Here is a 19,703-nt window from a genome sequence, read left to right as displayed (position 1 = left end):
GTGAAACCCCGTCTCTATTAAAAATACAAAAAAATTAGCTGGGCGTGGTGGTGGCGGGTGCCTGTAGTGCCAGCTACTCAGGAGGGTGAGGCAGGAGAATGGCATGAACCTGGGAGGCGGAACGTGCAGTGAGCCGAGATTGTGCCACTGCACTCCAGCCTGGGCGACAGAGCGAGACTCCATTTCAAAAAAAAAAAAAAAGACTATTATTGTTCTTAAGGTAGAGAAATCAGACAATACATCTTGGCGCTCATGTTGCCTTCCTACACTAACCTAGTTAATCTGACAAGTGAGACAAATTATTCATTGGGAAGATGTTTATATCATGCTTCAGTATAATTTGTCTACTCTTTTTGTAGGGGAGAAATGTTGAAAACAGAACATTCAGTCTTTCTGGCAGTTAATCAACAGTGATACAACCTTACATTTCCTAACAACTACAAATTCCCTAATTAACCGTTTTAAAAATGCAATAACAAAGCCATTAAACCACTATTTGCTCTAGTTCACTGTTTTTATTTACATAGCTACCTTTCTCCTGGACAAGCAATGTTAGCCAAAGATGCCTTCTTGATGACAGTCCTATTCAATTTTTATTTATTTTTTTTGGTGAAGGGTTTTCTCAGCAGCCAGTGACCACAGTTTCAAAGAAGTTTTCCTCATTTTAAAACTGCAAGAAAATTCTACACTTGATGGTAGTTCCTAAAAAAATAGTTCAACCTTTTAGAATTTTTGTAATATAACTTCAAGTATATAATGATTTAATTAACACAATACTCTTAACAAACAATAACAACAACAAACCCAAGTGGTAGCTCATTTCTGGTGCCATGAGACATAACAGCACCACTTGTTTTTCTATTTTAGTGGTTAAAATGTATGCATTTTTAGCACCCATCTACAAAAGTTAGATGTTAATAAAAATATGACATTACTCGGCTTACTAGGAAGTAACAGTCTTAATATCCCCTTAAGTGAAGAAATTTGCTTCATTTGCTGCATCCTGGGTCATGGAAAAGAATAGTATGAAAGGGAGAAACAAAGAACACCCTTTTAGCTAAGGCTTTTCAGTACCTGAATCACTGAAGTATTGAAGTCATGTTCCTTGGAAGTGTAGAATCATACCACACATAGGAGGTTCCAAGGAGTTATGTTGTTATACACTGTGTATGTCAGGATAGACCACATTTAAAATGCTGAACATGGCTTAGCAGCCTTAAATATAAAAAAGAGGTAAACTAGAAAAAGTAATGATAGTGATCAACTCCCATCCTTTAACCAAAACTCTGCCTTGTCGCTCCATTTCAAAAACAAAGTGAAATATTCTAAACAACTGACAGGTTTTTTTACATAAAAACACAATGAATTTAGATTAATATCAGTCATCAGACATAATAAATACATGATGGGGAAGACAAAGAAAATAAAGTGCACCTTTACAGTGTAAGAGACTCAGAAATCACTTCCTAATTGGCAATATAAATTGCAATATAAAAAGTAACTGATTAGCAAAATTAGATTAAAAATTTTTCAGCTGAAAAATTAGTTTTTCAGTACATGAGAGGGACAAATAACCTTTTATTTAAAGGTATTAAATTTAGAGACTTGTATATTTTAATTTTGTGTAGGAGAAAGGAAAGCCATTCTTCTAGAAGGCACTAACTGGTTTAAATGTGCAAGTGAATTTCTAAAGAAAACGTGCAAAGTATAGTCAAGAAGGTTGCCTGGTTCTTGTGTTGTATTCATTACTCTTCAGCATATACTATGAATTATTGCTGAACAACTGTATCAGTAACCAGGTTTTCCCATCAGAGCTTCAGTGTGTTCAGTCCACAGTGTCACAGATCTCCTTTACTTTCTGGTTGAATTCTTCTGGTTGATCTGCATATACATAATGTCCTGCCCCAAGAATAGCCTGGATAAGGAAAAGCATTCAGAAGGTTAGTGAGTAAAAGCATTTAATAAAACACAATAATATATAAGCAAAGACACTTAGTAATAAAAGTGAGAGCCACTATATTTAAATAAAACACATGATAAAAAATAACAATAATCTATAGTGACTATTAAGTATATCCATTAAAAGGATCTGAGAATAGAAAAATCTACTGAATTGAATCTACATACAATTTTAATATGCAAAAAACACTAAATTGACCACAAATAAAAGTGCCAACAGAGAAACTGAAAAAAGTGAGACTGTCCTGCCTTGTGAGGTGGGAATTACTTTAAGAGCTACTGGACCAGTCCCTCTGCCCGTCTCTCCTAATGCTGTGGCTCTAGGGACAGGAAAAGTCACTCAGAAAGGTGGTTCATGGTTTGGACATGAAGATGTATGCAGGCCAAACCCTGCACCCAACACATGTGGTATCAAGTCCCTGACTGATACCTGAGGCTGCAGGTGTAGCTTAGATGACCTGTAACACCAGGATGACCTAAAACCTCTTTTAAGGGAGATAATAAAACAGACTTCACTTATACCTAAAAACCCAAATCAAGTCACACACTTACTATTGTCTTCACATATGAATGTGGTCGTAAGGACTGGATGCTGGTGCCAGAATTGCCATCTATGCAGGAGCGGGCACCAAAGATCACTGAAACTGGAATGTCAGGGTGCATTTTACCAATTCGCTGGAGCATTGGCCTTTTTGCCCATCCATAAGGAATAGTCATATTCTTGAAAGCTGTCTCACCACTTTAACAGCAAGGAGAAAATCACAATGTATGATTTTTGGGAATGAGTATGCATTGCACTGTCACTCCTATCAAAACACATTCATATTTAGCTTTTCCAGCACTTAAGAAAAACCTCAGCTTAAATGGATAATAATTTATGAGATAGTGTAAAGAACAAATCTCACAGATCACTGTTAGATAAGCAAGGCTGCTGTATACTTCAGCTGATTTTTAAAAGTTTTCCTGTAAACCAAAATGTACAACCTTAATTTTCTGTCATTAAATTATTTATTGTGGAGATAGTTAAAAATATGTTTTTTCACCCTTATTTAAACTGATGTAGAAGGTAGCTTATCCCCAGGTTCATGGCACCAGCATTTCACCTGCAATGCCAAAACCATTACCAAGTTAAGAAACTCAGATAATATATTCTTGCAAACTCTCAGGATAGGTCTATTTGCTGTCACTTCTGCTATTCATTTTTTTTTTTTTTTGAGATGGAGTCTCGCTCTGTTGCCTAGGCTGGAGTACAGCTACACAATCTTGGCTCACTGCAACCTCTGCCTCCCGGGTTCAAGCAATTTTCCTGCCCCAGCCTCCTGAGTAGCTGGGATTACAGGCACGCATAACTAAATCTTGTATTTTCAGTGGAGACGGGGTTTCACCATGTTGGTCAAGCTGGTCTCAAACCCCTGACCTTGTGATCTGCCCGCCTTGGCCTCCCAAAGTGCTGGGATTACAGGCGTGAGTCACCGCGCCTGGCCACTTCTGCTATTCTTACAGAACTAGAGAAAATTCTAACTTGCCTTTTATGAAGAATTCAAGTCTCACCACAAGAAAGGTAACAAACTAGGACTACATGAACACATGTAATCATGAAATAAGAGGACGTGAAGAGTAAAACTTAGACCATGCAGGAAAGGAATGATGTTCCTGGGGCAGACCCCTAAAAACAGCTGTTGGAGCAAGTCAATCAATGTGTTCACCTAATGCACAAGATCTGACTGCCTAGCAAGTCACAAAACCTCAATCTCTTGGGGACCTTAAACCTCTAGTCTCCCTCACTCTTGGCAGAGAACCTCTAACCTACTTTATTAAAAAGACTGAGGCTACAGCTACACCTATAAATAACTACCATGGCCTCAATCTTTTTAATAAAGTAGGCGTACATATTATCTGCCAAAAGCGAGGGAGGAAATAAAAGGGAGGGAGGCTGCCTCTGCATCTCACCTCTTAGCCTTTCATCCAAACCTCAGTCTTAGAAAGGATGAGATACCACTTCTCTGTCTTAAAGTGTGCTCCATGACCCACTATGCAGAATCACCAGAGTATTTGTTAGAGATGCAGCCCAGAAATGCTAGTCTCAGTCTTAGAAATAAGCCTCAGGAGTCACATTTTAACAAGCACCCCCAATAATTTCAGTACATGACATAGCATGAGAACTGTAGCTCTCATCTTTGCATTCTATTCTTGATGCTCCTCCTAGAAACTCTAGGGCCTTATCGTTTGGCCTCCCCCTAGTTCACCACTGTCGTCAGGCTATGTTTTCTCCACTGGTACTTTTCACCCAACATCCATAAGTAGTATTTGTACAAAATACATTTGGCCCTCTTGCTCCCTCTGCTACTATGCCCCATTCTGTCTCTCTCCTTCTAGTCACTGTCAAAATACATGCAGAATCCCCCACTTCCTCCTCACCCTCTGCAGCTGCATTTCTAAGGCTGACCTACAGATGTTTAGAGTTGTTCAGGAGTACAATCATCAAATAGACTTGAAAAATACTACACAGCCTCTCCCATTCACTTGGGAAATTCAATACCTTTCGGTATAGTAAAGGATAATTCATAGTACAGACAACTATTTACTTTTGTTTAATCTGGCACCCTTTTTTCTTTTTTTGATGAAACATTCATACTCAGTTTGGGAAATACTTCATGTGAAATTCTTCAACTCTCAACTCAAACCATCTCTTGGAGATGCCCAAGACCATGACTTCTTCAACTTATTCATAAGAACTTTGAGGGAAGAGTGAACATCTCACTTTTTAATCCGCCATCAGAACTCAGCACAATGTTTTATACAGTGGGTACTCTAAGAATAGATGAGTAAAATAAACTGTATTAGACACATGTCCTTTTAAATTCAGTAATTTAACTACTGATAAAAATCTTCTGGACCACTGATATATTTTTTAAAAAGGCCGGGAAGAGTGGCTCATGCCACTTTGGGAGGCCGAGGTGGGCGGATCACCTGGGGTCAGAAGTTCAAGACCAGCCTGACCAACATGGAGAAACCCCATCTCTAATAAAAATACAAAAAAATTAGCTGGGCATGGCAGCGCATGCCTGTAATCCCAGCTACTTCGGAGGCTAAGGCAGGAGAATCGCTTGAACACGGGACGCAGACGTTGCAGTGAGCCAAGATGGCGCCATTGCCCTTCACCCTGGGCAACAAGAGCAAAATTCCATCTCAAATAAATAAACAAATATTAACAACAACAAAAAAATAGTCTAAAACACACACACACAGTGAATTGAGAAACCTAACCCTCACCTTGGAGTCTGTACATTACAGTGGTAGATGTATTCTGTCACAGTATCGTCTTCGAACATTGAAGAATACTTCCGTTTGAAATCAGGCCTTAAACGCTGCACTAGACTTAAACCTATTTAACAGGAAATTTTAAAAATGCATGTTTTAAATTATAATTAACTTATCAACTAAATAATACAGAAAGTTTTAGTGCTTGTCTGTGTAATGACTGTTATGTGCACACACACATATATATATGTATTCAAATATATATTGTAGGTGGTAAAAAGCACACATTCTTATAGCTGTCCTCCTAAAGTTCCCCAAGGAAATATTAATGTAAGAATTAAAGAGTATTGTATTTTGACTTGCAGATGTGCTTTAGGGCCTCAAAAACGTGTAAGTTAGAAGGCACTTTTGTAGGTAAATAAATTCTTTAAATGTGGCCAGTGAGTAGCTCATACATAAAATTAATGTTAACTTGTATTTCTTCCATAATTATAACACATTAACATCCAAATGAAGTAAACTAGCATATATAATTATTTCTGTGTGAAAATAAATTCAGTTTTTTCTTGGGACACTAGCAAGACCCCCTGCTAAGGTTATCCCTGGTGGTGCACATAGCCCCACTCTAGAAAAAGCCGAGGGCATCCGGGAGCAGTGGCTCACGCCTGTAATCCCAGCACTTTGGGAGGCCGAGGCGGGCGGATCACAAGGTCAGGAGTTTGAGACTAGCCTAACCAACATGGTGAAACCCCCATTTTGTATTTGTACTGAAAATACAAAAATTAGCCGGGCGTGGTGGCATGCACCTGTAATCCTAGCTACTCAGGAGGCTGAGGCAGGAGAATCACTTGAACCTGGGAGGTGGAGGTTGTAGTGAGCCAAGATCGCGCCACTGCACTCTGGCCAGGGTGACAGAGTGAGACTCCGTCTCAAAAAAAAAAAAAAAAGAAAAGGCTGGGCGCTGTGGCTCATGCCTGTAATCCCAGCACTCTGGGAGGCCGAGGCAGGCGGATCACGAGATCAGGAGATCGAGACATTCCTGGCTAACACAGTGAAACCCTGTCTCTATTAAAAATACAAAAAAATTAGCCGGGCGTGGTGGCGGGTGCCTGTAGTCCCAGCTACTTGGGAGGTTGAGGCAGGAGAATGGAATGAACCCAGGAGGCAGAGCTTGCAGTGAGCAGCGATCGCACCACTGCACTCCAGACTGGGCGACAGAGCAAGACTCTGTCTCAAAAAAAGAAAAAGAAAAAAAGAAAAAGCCCAGGGCAAGGCCCACAAGGGAAAGAGGATGAAAAGCAGAAGCTTTCCTCTAGTCACATTTTTCCATTCTGAGGCCCCAGAGACTGACTGGTCTCCCTTTCTGGTACCACTACCCCATTAACTCCAGCAAGGCTTTACTTCTCTACTGGTCCTCTCTTTCCATCTGTGATGAATTATACAGCTCCACCAAGAAATTCTGTCATGCAGTTGATTCTACATCACCTTCCCACCCGCAAGTGCAAGCAATAATAGGAGGCTGAGGGCATGGCTTTAAAGAGCCTCTCCTAGGTGTTCTCCCTTGGCCGTCACTTCTCCTAATTTCTCTTCATACTTTACTTTTCCCATAATTGTTATTTGTGTACCTGTGATCTAGTAAAATCTATTTCTATTTCAGGGCTATAAAGATTAAACGAAGCTCTTAAGTAGTTTACCAGAGGAGGACCAAGCATACTAAGGAGTGGCTCTACTGGGGAGGGCTGAAAGACTGCAGGTAGGCAAAATGTGCCTTCTGTAAGAGCACTGAGGCCGGGCGCGGTGGCTCACGCCTGTAATCCTAGCACTTTGGGAGGCCGAGGCGGGCGGATCATGAGGTCAGGAGATTGAGATCATCCTGGCTAACACAGTGAAACTCCGTCTCCACTAAAAATACAAAAAAATTAGCTGAGTGTAGTGGCAGGCGCCTGTAGTCCCAGCTACTCGGGAGGCTGAGGCAGGAGAATGGCGTGAACTTGGGAGGCGGAGCTTGCAGTGAGCCGAGACCGCGCCACTGCACTCCAGCCTGGACAGCAGAGCGAGACTCCATCTCAAAAAAAAAAAAAAAAGGAGCACTGAGTAAAGTGTGGTCACCAATTCAACCCCCATACCCTCCTCTAAGTCCTGCAGTCCCACTGCTCTCCCCATCCAAAGAGAAGGCACTAGGGCAAGGAGGGCCAGGGGTGGGCAAAAGGGAACAGCATTTACAATAACCTGCATGACAGTTAATCCCACACCCTCCTCCACACCCCCATGCCTCTTCTGTTTTCTTGCTAACAGAAGAACCCATCTTTCCTTTCTTTCTTTCTTTTTTTTTTTTGACAGGGTCTTGCACTGTTGCCTAGGCTGGAGTACAGTGGCGCAATCTTGGCTCACCACAACCTCCATCTACCTCCCAGGTTTGAGTAATTCTTGTGCCTCAGCCTCCTCTCCTGAGTAGCTGGGATTACAGGTGTGTGTCACCATGCCTGGCTAGTTTTTTTGTATTTTTAATAGAGATGGGGATTTGTCATGTTGGCCAGGCTGGTCTCGAACCCTGGCCTCAAGTGATCTGCCCACCTCAGCCTCCCAAAGTGCTGGGATTACAGGTGTGAGCCACAGCACCTGGTTAGAACACATCTTTTCTATAGTATCAATTAGGCAGCAATGTGCTCAGGAAAGCAGGCCCTGGGAACAAGTCATGATTGGTCCATCACAGAAATTTCTTCTTTGCTGGTGGAAGGACTAGGAATGCGCAGTCATAAGGGGAGGTTGACTGGAGCTTTCCAGAGAGGACTTTCTTCCCTGACAAAGCATTATGGAGACAAGGACCATTTTCCATGCTTTTCTTTCTTTTTGCTCACAAATCAGGGTGCTGATTTGTGAGATGATGCTTAATGCCATGGCAGGCATCAAACCCCTGTGAGGAAAAAAGTCAAGAAAATCACAGACACAGACCAAACCCTAACATCAATGAGCAAGCAACCAGAACAAGTGCTAAAACCTATCTCCAGTTTGCTTATTAAGGAAATAATAAAAGGCCTTATAATTTAAGCCACTTGCGTATTCAGTTACTTACAACTAAAAGTACTCCAAACTCATACAAGTTGTACAGGGGAAAGGCAGAAGTTTGGAACATCATTATCTGTGACAATGAGGGAAGGAAATTCCCATGGCTGTAGGGCTGAGAGAGAACTGCTGAGAATCAAATAAAATTCAATCAGGGACTAAACATTGGTGCCTCAAAATATGGCCAGAAATATACATCAGGAGTCCCCAAAATGTTGTGGAAAAAATAACTTTATCGGCCGGGTGCGGTGGCTCAAGCCTGTAATCCCAGCACTTTGGGAGGCTGAGGCAGGCGGATCATGAGGTCAGATCATCCTGGCTAACATGGTGAAACCCTGTCTCTACTAAAAAATACAAAAAACTAGCCGGGCGAGGTGGCTGGCGCCTGTAGTCCCAGCTACTCAGGAGACTGAGGCAGGAGAATGGCGTGAACCCGGGAGGCGGAGCTTGCAGTGAGCTGAGATCCGGCCATTGCACTCCCGCCCGGGCCACAGAGCGAGACTCCGTCTCAAAAATAAAACAAAAAAAAACTTTATCTTTCCAACATTCTGACATAGATGAGGGAAGAATCTGTGAGTGTAGTGGTACCTGTTATCCCCAGGGTAAATCAAATCAGGTTTTATGATCTACCAAATGGTATCATCAATTGGCGAAATGCTCTCCAATGCTCGCCAACAGGGCAACATGCTACACTTCTCCCAGGCCCTGGACTAGCAGATGTCCTTATATCCTCCCCAAAACACTCTGCTTGTCTGGCTTTTTTTAGAGTGTTGAGGACTAACTAACCTCATCCTCAGCATTTCCCTCCTTTTCTGCTTTGCTAATTATTTGTAATGTTTACAACATAAAGAGTCCCCTTTGAGGAGAAGAGCCTAGTTGCATTCGTCTTTGTGTAAGACATGGTACTTATTAGAGGAAGAGGAGAAAAAGTAAGGGTTGAGGATTTTTTTTAAGATTTTGACTAGCGATAGTGAATTCTCTTCTGATAATCTACCAACATCTTGCTTTCCTAGAACATAAGCACTCACCAAAGGGTCCTGCAATCCTTAGGCCAGCTAAAGGGTTAAAGGGAGTCAACGCTGCTCCCAAGGCTCTGATCCAAACTGGAATTGGTCTGTCTTGATCAGCAAGGTCTGGTCGTTCAGGGAAGCCCCAAGGTTCCACTAAAATGAGATGATTAACCCTGTTGGAGGAAAGAACAGATTTAAGTTCATTTGGTAAAATCACTCTAAGACTATAAAGAGCTAACATGATTTATAAAATAAAGGTAGAATGAACCACTTTCAAAAACCTTCACGTTAAAGACTAATGGCGGTACAGGTCATATCATACTCTTATCCTGTGTAAACTTTTGAGATTCAGTAGGGTCTAAGCGGTGTATGGTAGAAAGAGGGCTTTATTTTTAATATATCTAAATGTGGATAATAAAAGATGTATAGAGTATACAACTGTGTGTTTACTGAGAAAAAGAAAAAAGGGCGTTTGTTATTTAAGTTACAATCTGGGAGATGATGTAGATCACTGGCCACTCAGAAAAATCCAATGGTTCCATTTATATCATGGCTGACACTGCAAAAATGGCCAAAGATCAATATCTCATTCTTTTTTATTTATTATTTATATTTTATTTTATCTTATCTTATTTTATTTTGAGACAGAGTCTCGCTCTGTTACCCAGGCTGGAGTGCAGTGGTGCAATCTCGGCTCACTGCAACCTCTGCCTCCCGGGTACATGCCATTCTCATGCCTCAGCCTCCTGAGTAGCTGGGACGACAGATGCCCACCACCACGCCTGGCTAATTTTTTTGTATTTTTAGTAGAGACGGGGTTTCACCATGTTAGTCAGGATGGTCTTGATCTCCTGACCTCGTGATCTGCCTGCCTCGGCCTCCCAAAGTGCTGGGATTATAGGCGTGAGCCACTGCGCCCGGCCCAATATCACATTCTTATGAAATAGCCTCAAATACCAACAATAGTTATCTCCTATGAATCAACCATCCTAAAAATTTAAGTGAAGTTAAGGACTTAAAGTGGGTTCAAAAGTACTTTAAATTAAGTTTTCATAAACATGAGGATAACGTACTGTGGACTGAAAACACTCCTTAGTTTGGGATTCTAGAACTGTTGAAAAGGAACATGTCTATCTACCTTATCCATGATTTCATGCTATACTAACATTAGATTCTGTTCCCATTGTTTCCCAATTTTCTTTTTCTTTTTTTTTTTTTTTTTTTTTTTTTTTTTTTTTGAGACGGAGTCTTGCTCTGTCGCCCGGGCTGGAGTGCAGTGGCCGGATCTCAGCTCACTGCAAGCTCCGCCTCCCGGGTTTACGCCATTCTCCTGCCTCAGCCTCCGGAGTAGCTGGGACTACAGGCGCCCGCCACCTCGCCCGGCTAGTTTTTTTTTTTTTTTTGTATTTTTAGTAGAGACGGGGTTTCACCGTGTTAGCCAGGATGGTCTCGACCTCCTGACCTCGTGATCCGCCCGTCTCGGCCTCCCAAAGTGCTGGGATTACAGGCTTGAGCCACCGCGCCCGGCCCCAATTTTCTTTTTCATTGACCAAGAGATAGAAAATCTTTAGTACAACTTCATATACAATTATTTCTTATTGTTAATCATTTTAATTTTTCCATCTTATGAAACTTCTTCCCAATGAAGGAAAACCACAACTATCAGCAGTACTTTCATGTAGCTGCATCATACTTTATACATCATAAAGATTCTAAACAAAGTACAAAGATCCTTCTGAAACAATACAATGTTCAACTGTAACCAAACCAGCCAAGAAATGCCTGCCAAAAATCTCCCAAGGATAAACTGACAATGACTCTAAAGTCCCTTTCCTAAGTTATAACTGAAACAGAAAGGTAAAGAAACTAAAACATGGGCACAGATGGTACTATTCCTCATATAAAATCCATTCTATTATTGTTGTCAGCATGCATAAGAATGAGTCAGTAACAGGTCCATACTGTGACTGCTTTTTTTCAGACAGAAAGCTTTAGAGCACAGAGCTCTATGGTCCCTTGGAGAATATTGGGTGCAATCTTTCATCTTAGATAAGAAGGAAGCTGAGATGTACTACACGACCTGCTCTGGTATATAACATTAGTTAACACAGAACTAGGGCTGAAACCCACATTTCTCTACTCCAGCATACTAACAGATGCTGATAAGGAATTGGGCAGAAGGCTTTGTTTTCTAAAAATAGGCTAATCAACGTAAGTAAAATAGACATATTAGTAAAGGTAAAACTTAACCTTTATTAACTCTCAAGACCGGTCCTAATAGTATACTCTAGATTTTACAGCATTGAGAACATATGTAGACTATAACCATAAAGATGTATGAAGATATATGATAAATGAGTTTCATATAATTATGAAGTATGCCTTCACAGCCTAAAAATTTCATATGAGAACATTTTCTAATAGTGTATCAGAAAGAGGTTGGAAATGAGTGTTCTGCTTTGTTTTTTAATGGCAAAGACTATCTCTTATATTCTGACCACTTCCTAAATTCCTTTTTATTTTTATTTTTTGAGATGGAGTCTCACTCTCTTGCCCAGGCTGGAGCGCAGTGACGCAATCTCAGCTCACTTCAACCTCTGCCTCCTAGGTTCAAGTGATTCTCCTACCTCAGTCTCCTGAGTAGCTGGGATTACAGGCATGCACCACCACGCCCAGATAATTTTTGTATTTTTAGTAGAGACGGGGTTTTACCATGTTGCTCAGGCTGGTCTCAAACTCCTGACCTCATGATCCACCCACCTTGGCCTCCCAAAGTGCTGGGATTATGGGCCTGAGCCACTGCACCCGGCCCTAAATTCCTTTAATTACAGCCCACAATAAGATGTGGGGTAGGGAAAGGAAGAGGCCTAACAGGGGTATGAGTGGAACTAACGAGACAGCCACCTAGTTGAAAGCAGCAAAGATTCATGTTAAGAAACAGCCACCATTATTCACTATTGACTTACTTCCCAAAGAGAAAAATGAACTCTTCATTAAAACATACCCTACCCTAAACAATTGTTAAATTTTTATCACAAATTTGTTAATGGATCTTGCTCAGTCTGCTCTAAACTCTTTCTGACCTGCTAACCCAAAAACAGGAGGACAAAGGAAAACTTGACAGAAGTCTCATCTGTCTCTAGGTGACTATTTTTGCCTTAGTTCTGGTTTGCCTTTTAAATATGATCTTCAAAATTTCATCCCTAGGTGAAAATGCCAGTTTAACAAAGTATGCAAAGTATATATACTAAGGCAGATGACCTTTCAGTTCCTTTTTGAAAAGGAGTGAATGTCCCTACAATTGCTCAATTCTACTGTCCCTACAATTGATCAGTTCTATGTCTTCATAACCTAGCATGAGGCTTAGCACGTGGCAGATGCTTGGTAAACATTTGGATTAATATGCTTTTCCACGTTTTCTTTTGGTCCTAGTCTATTAAGCATATACAAATTTTATAAAGTATAATCATAGCATAAGCATCCAACTTGATTTTTCTGGTCCCCCAGATGACATCAGAACATCACTCCTATTTATTAATCTCATTATTCAGTAACAAAATCCATTTAGATAGTCAACAACCAGTCTTTTCTAAATAAAATTATACTGTCTGGAACAGAAAAATAAATCATAAGCATTGAATATTGGCCACAAAATTATATTAATATATGTGTGCATGGGTGTCTGAAACAAGTTTTGTGGGGTGATACAATTGTATTTTTCTAATCCAAACAATATAGAAGGGCTATAGTAAAAAAAGTTTGACCATAATTTTTTAAAACTCTACAACATCTAAACTGTAGTTAACTGTAGTTATATATCATCTGCTTCTACTACATGTAAAAACTCCTTATTTTTGGTTTTAGGAATTTGAAATAAGATAGACCAAGCAAAGCACTCAGGTTAGTGGCTATCAAAAGGTAAATATTCAGTAAATGTAAGATAGTTACAGTAGCAAGAATAGGAAGACTACTAGAGTAGAATTTATTCCAGGGAACATGGAAAGACAGGTATTTATTCTTCAGAAGAGCTTGATCACAGGTGACTACAACGTTGCACCAGACCAAGGTCCCAGGCTATCTTCTAACCTCTACTTCTAGTAAAAATATTATCTCCTCACTTGATAGGAGTTACTGGGTTTTAATGTACATCTAAACTATAATTAGCTAAACCCTACTCTTTAATATTCCAGAGAGGGTTCCCTGCTGGGATTGTTAGTTCACAGTTAGGGTAAAGAATGGGTCCAACCAGACAGCACATGTGAGTCATCCTATTAGACATCCTTGTCAAGAACCAGAGACTGGTTTAAACCACAAGAAAAATAAAGAACCAGCAGAGCAGGAACAACAGAACAGCTCATCAGTTTTGAAATATAAAAAGGCATTCTTCTTAACGTTAGTCATTAGAATTGGCCTTAAGTTTGAAGATGGTGAGCAGAGTACATCCTTAAGGGCACAGCAGTGGACAACACCTGTACCAACACACTGGGACCTGATTTCACTTGGTCTAAATGCTAACAAGGGTAGATAAGCCTGACCTTCATGAGATTTAAAGACAGCCACCAACCGGAAACAATGCAACAAGAACAACAGTCAGGTCAGGCGTGGTGGCTCATGCCTGTAATCCCAACACTTTGGGAGGCTGAGTTAGGAGGATCACTTGAGGCAAGGGGTTCAATATCAGCCTGGCCAACATGGTGAAAACCCGTCTCTACAAAAAATACAAAAAAAATAGCCAGACGTGGTGGTGCATGCCTATAATCCCAGCTACTTGGGAGGCTGAGGCACGAGAATTGCTTGAACCCAGGAGGTGGAGGTTGTAGTGAGCCGAGATTGTGCCACTGCACTGCAGCCAGGGCAACAGAGCAAGACATTGTCTCAGGCGGGGGCGGGGGGGGGGGGAAGCAAAGAAAGGAGAACAATCAGACCTAGGATCAAAGTGTATAAAGGAATTTAAGGAAAATAATCAGAACGAATTCTAGTCAATGCACAAAGGAGGCATTTGCAAAATGAAGTTAGCCCCAGGTATTTCCCATTGGCTCCAAGCCACTGGAGAGAGAAAAGGGAAGGCCTGGAGAACAACAAACTAAATAAATACCTTCAACTTCAAATCAAGTAGAACAGCTTTTCCTAGAACAGCAGAGGGCCAACAAAAATTGCTCAACTCCGTTCTGTACAATCAGAAGACAGAACCAGGCAAAAGAAAAGTATTTGAGATAAAATTATTTAAAAACTTTTCACTAGAGAAATAAAGACTAGTCAAAACTTACTCTAATCTAACTCGGAATAGATCTCTTTGCTAAACACTTTCTAAGTTAAAGTTTCTATAATCTCCTTTTCCTTAGTTTATAACAAATATCTTCAAAATACAGATAGTCTTTTTAATGGGGTCCTGAGCAGCAGGGGCCAGAAGAAAAGGAAAATTAAAAGAGAAAAACTGGACCGGGTGCAGTGGCTCACGCCTGCAATCCAAATGTTGGCAAAAACTGATCAGCTTTTATTTGCTCTTTAGAGTAAGAATCCTTCTTAAACAAGTGCATTAAACTAGGCATTTTCATTCTTCTCCTCAAACTATCCTATAAAAATAACAAATGGAAGAATGGAGCTGCCCATAAAAGACAAAGACTGAAGTAGGTATGGCTTGGAACACTAAGTCCTAAAAAATAAAACAACGTTGTTTTTGTGTTTTTTTCCCTCCATGCATTAAACAGAAAGTAAGGAGCTGTCATTTTACTTAAAAGAAAAAAAGAAAGATTACATTTGCAACACCTGAGGAAGCAAAGAATAAAATAACATTATCAGCTGGGTGCAGTGGCTCATGCCTGTAATCCTGGCAGTTTTGGAGGCCGGAGGATCACTCGAGGCCAGATTGACACTGGCCTGGGCAACATAGTGAGACCCCCCATCTCTACATAAAATTTAAAAAATTACCCAGGCATGGTGGCACACCTGTAGTACTAGCCACATGGGAGGATTGTTGAGCCTAGGAGGTCAAGACTGCAGTGAGCCATGATTGTGCCACTGCACTCTAGACTGTGCAACAGAGTAAGACCCTATCTCCAAAAAAAAAAAAAAAAAAGTAACATTCTCAAAGTCCACTATCGAAAAAAAAGAGAGACAAAAGAGGCACAGTGAGTATAAGAAATGATCTGAATTTCATTTGATCTCCAGACCACTTTTCCCCTCCTCTTAGCGCTCCCCCCACTCCCACCAAAAGTCTTTCTGAAACTCAAAGATTCACTTCAATCTCATGACAGCATAATAAAAATGCTACTGGATCAAAAGCAAGCTGGATGAGCACTGAGTATGTAGTTCGGTACCTGTTTGTTGATACCAAGCGGACTGCTCTGTTGCACCAGAGAAAGCATGTGTGTGCTGCAAAGAAGCTTCTCCAGCTCAGGTGAAACATTCCAGATCACACAGAAGGCAACCCTGACAACTACCCATCTGCTTAGTGGGAATGCCAACTTCAAGACACACCAAACACTAAACATCACTTAATATGAGGTTTGCTATAATGGTGAACACTTATAGTACTCAGTCCTGTTTAATCCTGTTTAATGTTTGGATCTGTGAGTCTACTGAACTATTAACTATCAGATCATCTATATAAATCTGTACAAATTTGCCCAACCAGGATCAAGAGAAAAAAATTCCTTTTAATAAAAAGTTAACAAATATAAGCAACATTATTAGTAATATGAATAAACATGTGGACAGCAAGACCAAAGGGCACCAAAGGAGACGATGCACCTTGCAGAAAAGACAAGAGATATTCATTTTTCCCTGTCCTCTCCATTTAAAGAGAAGTGCTTTCCAGGAAAGTCATACTGAAAAGCAATGAAGGAAAAAAGCTAGGGAGAAGGGGAAGCACGTGAGATTGTTAATTCCAGTCTTCCTACATTATATGCTACAATGGGGTATTAATCTGGTCTATTAGAATAGGGAAAAAATAAACTTTATTTTACTTTTATTTAGTAGATTTAACACACTTCTAAACTAACTAAAGTTGTTGGTTTAAATGGCTGGTCAATTTGTTTAATTCTGTAAAATATTCATGTAGGTTATATATACATATATATGTGTGTGTAAATGTTAGAAGAAACATTCTAATACCTTTTTCTCACACATACATGTAGAATGATCTCTTTATTTCCACTGTATCCTGTTTTTATGACATAGTAACTTAAGATGTAGATTAACTGGGCAAAAGGCATAAAACTGAAATCTCTGCCTGCTTATGCTTGCATATCTGAAACTAATTTTTCTCCCAAAAATAAATTAGAAAGATATGACATGACCAGCTCTTATCTCTTGATACTTCTGTGCAAAATGGAAAGAGAAGAACAGAGAAAAGAACAAAAAATTATAAGCTAAAAGGTGAACTTAGCTTATAATTCTCTTTTTCAAAATCACCTATTCAAGAAATATTTACTAGGCAGCCACTATGTGCCAACCATGATGTTCTGACTGACTGGACATAATCATGATTGGAGATATCTGAAAATCCAGAAAACATCATTATTTTGAAATTAACCTGTATTTAATAATTTAAGTTTTATGCAGAATATAAACTTGAATATTCAACACACTCTGTACTGTTCAAAATTTTGTTGGCAACCAGCCAAATTTAGACAGGCTAATTATTTCAAGCATTCTCATATCCATCTACTGCTACTACTTATGATTCTCGGTCCTGACATAGTACTCTAGTTTTATTTCTAGCATTAGACACAAACATTCAAAAACCATTTTCTAAAATATAATCAATCCAATGCAGGAATCACTAGCTTTGTTTTTAGATACCTTTTGCTATTCTCTTTTATAGATGTTTTTAAAGTGTTGATTCCCTTCTGAATCCCTGAGGCTTCACCCCCTATTTCTTTAGAGCAGTTCACAATTGAAAATGAAATTCTTACCAACTGACTTTATCAGTAGAGAGCTATGAAGGGTCAGGATTCTAAGACTTAGGGTTTAAAGACCAAGGTCTAGCCTGCAGAGTTCCATGTCACATCTCTAGAGAATAAATACCACAAGACAGACACAGACATAATACACACCTGATAAAAAACAAAGGAAGTTCAACTCCCACAAATAGCCCTGTTGACTTGTACCAGAAAGGCATCTACTTCCTTCTCCTTTCACCATAAATGCAGATAGGTGTTTGTCACTAACAGTAAGACACAATAAAAGAAAGTAACCCTAGCCGGGTGCGGCAGATCTCCTGAGGTCAGGAGTTTGAGACCAGCCTGGCCAACATGGTAGAACCCTGTCTCTACTAAAAATACAAAAATTAGCTGGCATGGTGGCAGGCTCCTGTAATCCCAGCTACTCGGGAGGCTGAGGCAGGAGAATTGCTTGAACCTGGGAGATGGAGGTTGTGGTGAGCCGAGATACCGCACTACCGCACTCCAGCCTGGGTGACAGAGTGAGACTGGCTCGAAAAGAAAAGAAAAGAAAGAAAGTAACCCCAAAATGCCAACCAGGAGAAGAAAATTTGCGTTTCTTTTTAAAGAACCGGTCCACCAGTTGACAGGACTATTACTGTCTAACACATATAGGACCATGAGATCAGAAAAATCAGGTGTAAATGCTAAAGTTTAAAGAGTCTATAGAGAAAAAGTGGCTGTTCCAGAGGAAGAGAACCTCAGGTACAGAGGGCTGCTGCTTCACCCATCAAATTCTGTGTTGAACACACACCCAGAGTTACGCAATGGGGCGATCTTATAGGTATATACAGGGACTCTGAAACGACCATCATCCCATGTCTCACTCACAGACCTCAAAGTCAAAATCAGTTGCAATTTTGGATTTAAAAATCAGTCCAATGGAAAAATACACTGGCAACATGAAAATGCTGTATTCATTTTTTGTTGTTTCTTTCCAAAAGATGAGTGTTTCTCCTGTTTTCTTAGCACTTAAATGTGACCTTCTCTCACAGTAGTAACATGAATAATAGAAAATAGCATTTAAAAATAAGGTAAAGAGGCTGGGTGCAGTGGCTCAGGTCTGTCATCCCAGAGCACAGAGGGGAGGCCGAGTCGGGTGGATCACTTGAGGTCAGGAGTTCAAGACCAGCCCGGCCAACATGGCAAAACCCCATCTCTACTAAAACTACAAAAATTAGCTGAGTGTGGTGGCATGCACTTGTAGTCACAGCTACTCGAGAGGCTGAGGCAGAAGAATCGCTTGGGCCTGGGAGGTAGAGGTTGCAGTGAGCCAAGATCACGCCACTGCACTCCAGCCTCGGTGACAGAGCAAGATTATCTCTCTTAAAAAAAAAAAAGACAAAGAAAGGAGATGATGCTAGAAAGACTTTGAAGCAAATATTCATTAATTCAATGTTTTATAATGAGAAAGGTTAGGGTATGGTATAATAAAAAACTCTGGGATATATGCTATGAAGTTATATTTTCTATAGTTTAGATAAAAGAAAACTAAAGGTTAGATGTTAAGTGATTTGCTCTAAGTCATAAAGCTAGCACTAGTACCTACATCTTCTAACCTTCTGGTTTCCCCTTACAGCTTACTATAACTTAGAAAACATTAGACAAAGCCTGCTGGATCCATAGATTTTAATGATAATAGTAACAAATAATTTTTACTTGTGGCTTAAAATCATACATTAAAGTTTCTACAGTTCTAAGTTTAACAAATAGAAAGCCCTTTCCCAAGCCTATTAATGTGTAGTACATGTAATAGGAAGATCTGACATGATTATTTCAGCTACCATATTGGTCATCAGTTGTGGTGTGGTCTATAGGGTCCTTTAAGAGAATGTCTGCCTTGTAAGGTTCAGACACTAAAACCACCAAAGATGAGAACTAGAGTCTGGTACTTGGAAGCACAGTTTTAATCCCACTCTTCTGTCACTAACACTTACCTTGATGGGTACTTCAGCGAGTAAGCAGCAGCCAAGAATCCACCTAGGTTGTGCCCAAGCAAGATCATTTTGTCCAATCCTAGGGCACATCTCCACTCTTCAATGGATTCCACAAACTGATTCTCCACTTCTTCTGCGTCACTGTCAAACCTGGGTCTACTACTTCGTCCAAAACCCAATAGGTCAAAAGCATAGACAGGTCTGTTGGTGCAAAGATCTCCAAAATTCAGTGCCCAGAGCCCAAGACCTCCTCCAAAACCATGTAGAAGGACAAGTGGAGTCTTATTTGAAATATTATGAGAGAACTTCAGTGTCCATATTTTATTTCCATTAGATATACGAACAGGTTCTTTTTTGTATGTGCAAGGGACACCTAATGAAAACATAAAAAAGAAATTCTGTTTCATTTTATTACTTCTGAGAAGGGAAGTATTCTCAGAGCAATCAAAAATTACAAACCATCTAGTATCCAATCTCATGATTTTAGCTTTTATTGTCAGCTATTTTTTAAAAGTACACATTTTATTGAA

The 19,703-nt window shown here is 40.1% G+C and overlaps 1 protein-coding gene across 3 annotated transcripts in view; it reads right to left on the bottom strand.

The window, feature by feature from the left end:
* Positions 1–495: 495 nt before the first annotated feature.
* Positions 496–19,703, bottom strand: part of ABHD5 (abhydrolase domain containing 5, lysophosphatidic acid acyltransferase) — a 30,187-nt gene continuing 10,979 nt past the window's right edge. Inside the window, exons 3-7 of one of the 3 annotated variants that reach the window (XM_033212254.1) lie at positions 19,174–19,546; positions 9,312–9,466; positions 5,233–5,344; positions 2,512–2,698; positions 496–1,915 (exon numbers count right to left, since the gene is read on the bottom strand). In XM_033212254.1, coding sequence (XP_033068145.1) covers positions 1,826–1,915; positions 2,512–2,698; positions 5,233–5,344; positions 9,312–9,466; positions 19,174–19,546 — 917 coding nt within the window. In that variant the 3' untranslated portion in view covers positions 496–1,825. The remainder of the gene's footprint in view (positions 1,916–2,511; positions 2,699–5,232; positions 5,345–9,311; positions 9,467–19,173; positions 19,547–19,703) is intronic. The other 2 variants (XM_033212253.1, XM_033212255.1) reach the window with 2 other exon arrangements.

Source organism: Trachypithecus francoisi, unplaced genomic scaffold (assembly GCF_009764315.1).
Source record: "Trachypithecus francoisi isolate TF-2019V2 unplaced genomic scaffold, Tfra_2.0 Lachesis_group0, whole genome shotgun sequence".
NCBI lineage: Eukaryota > Metazoa > Chordata > Mammalia > Primates > Cercopithecidae > Trachypithecus > Trachypithecus francoisi.
The sequence above is the reverse complement of the archived record's forward strand: the minus strand, read 5'-3'. Positions and strand labels throughout refer to the sequence as shown.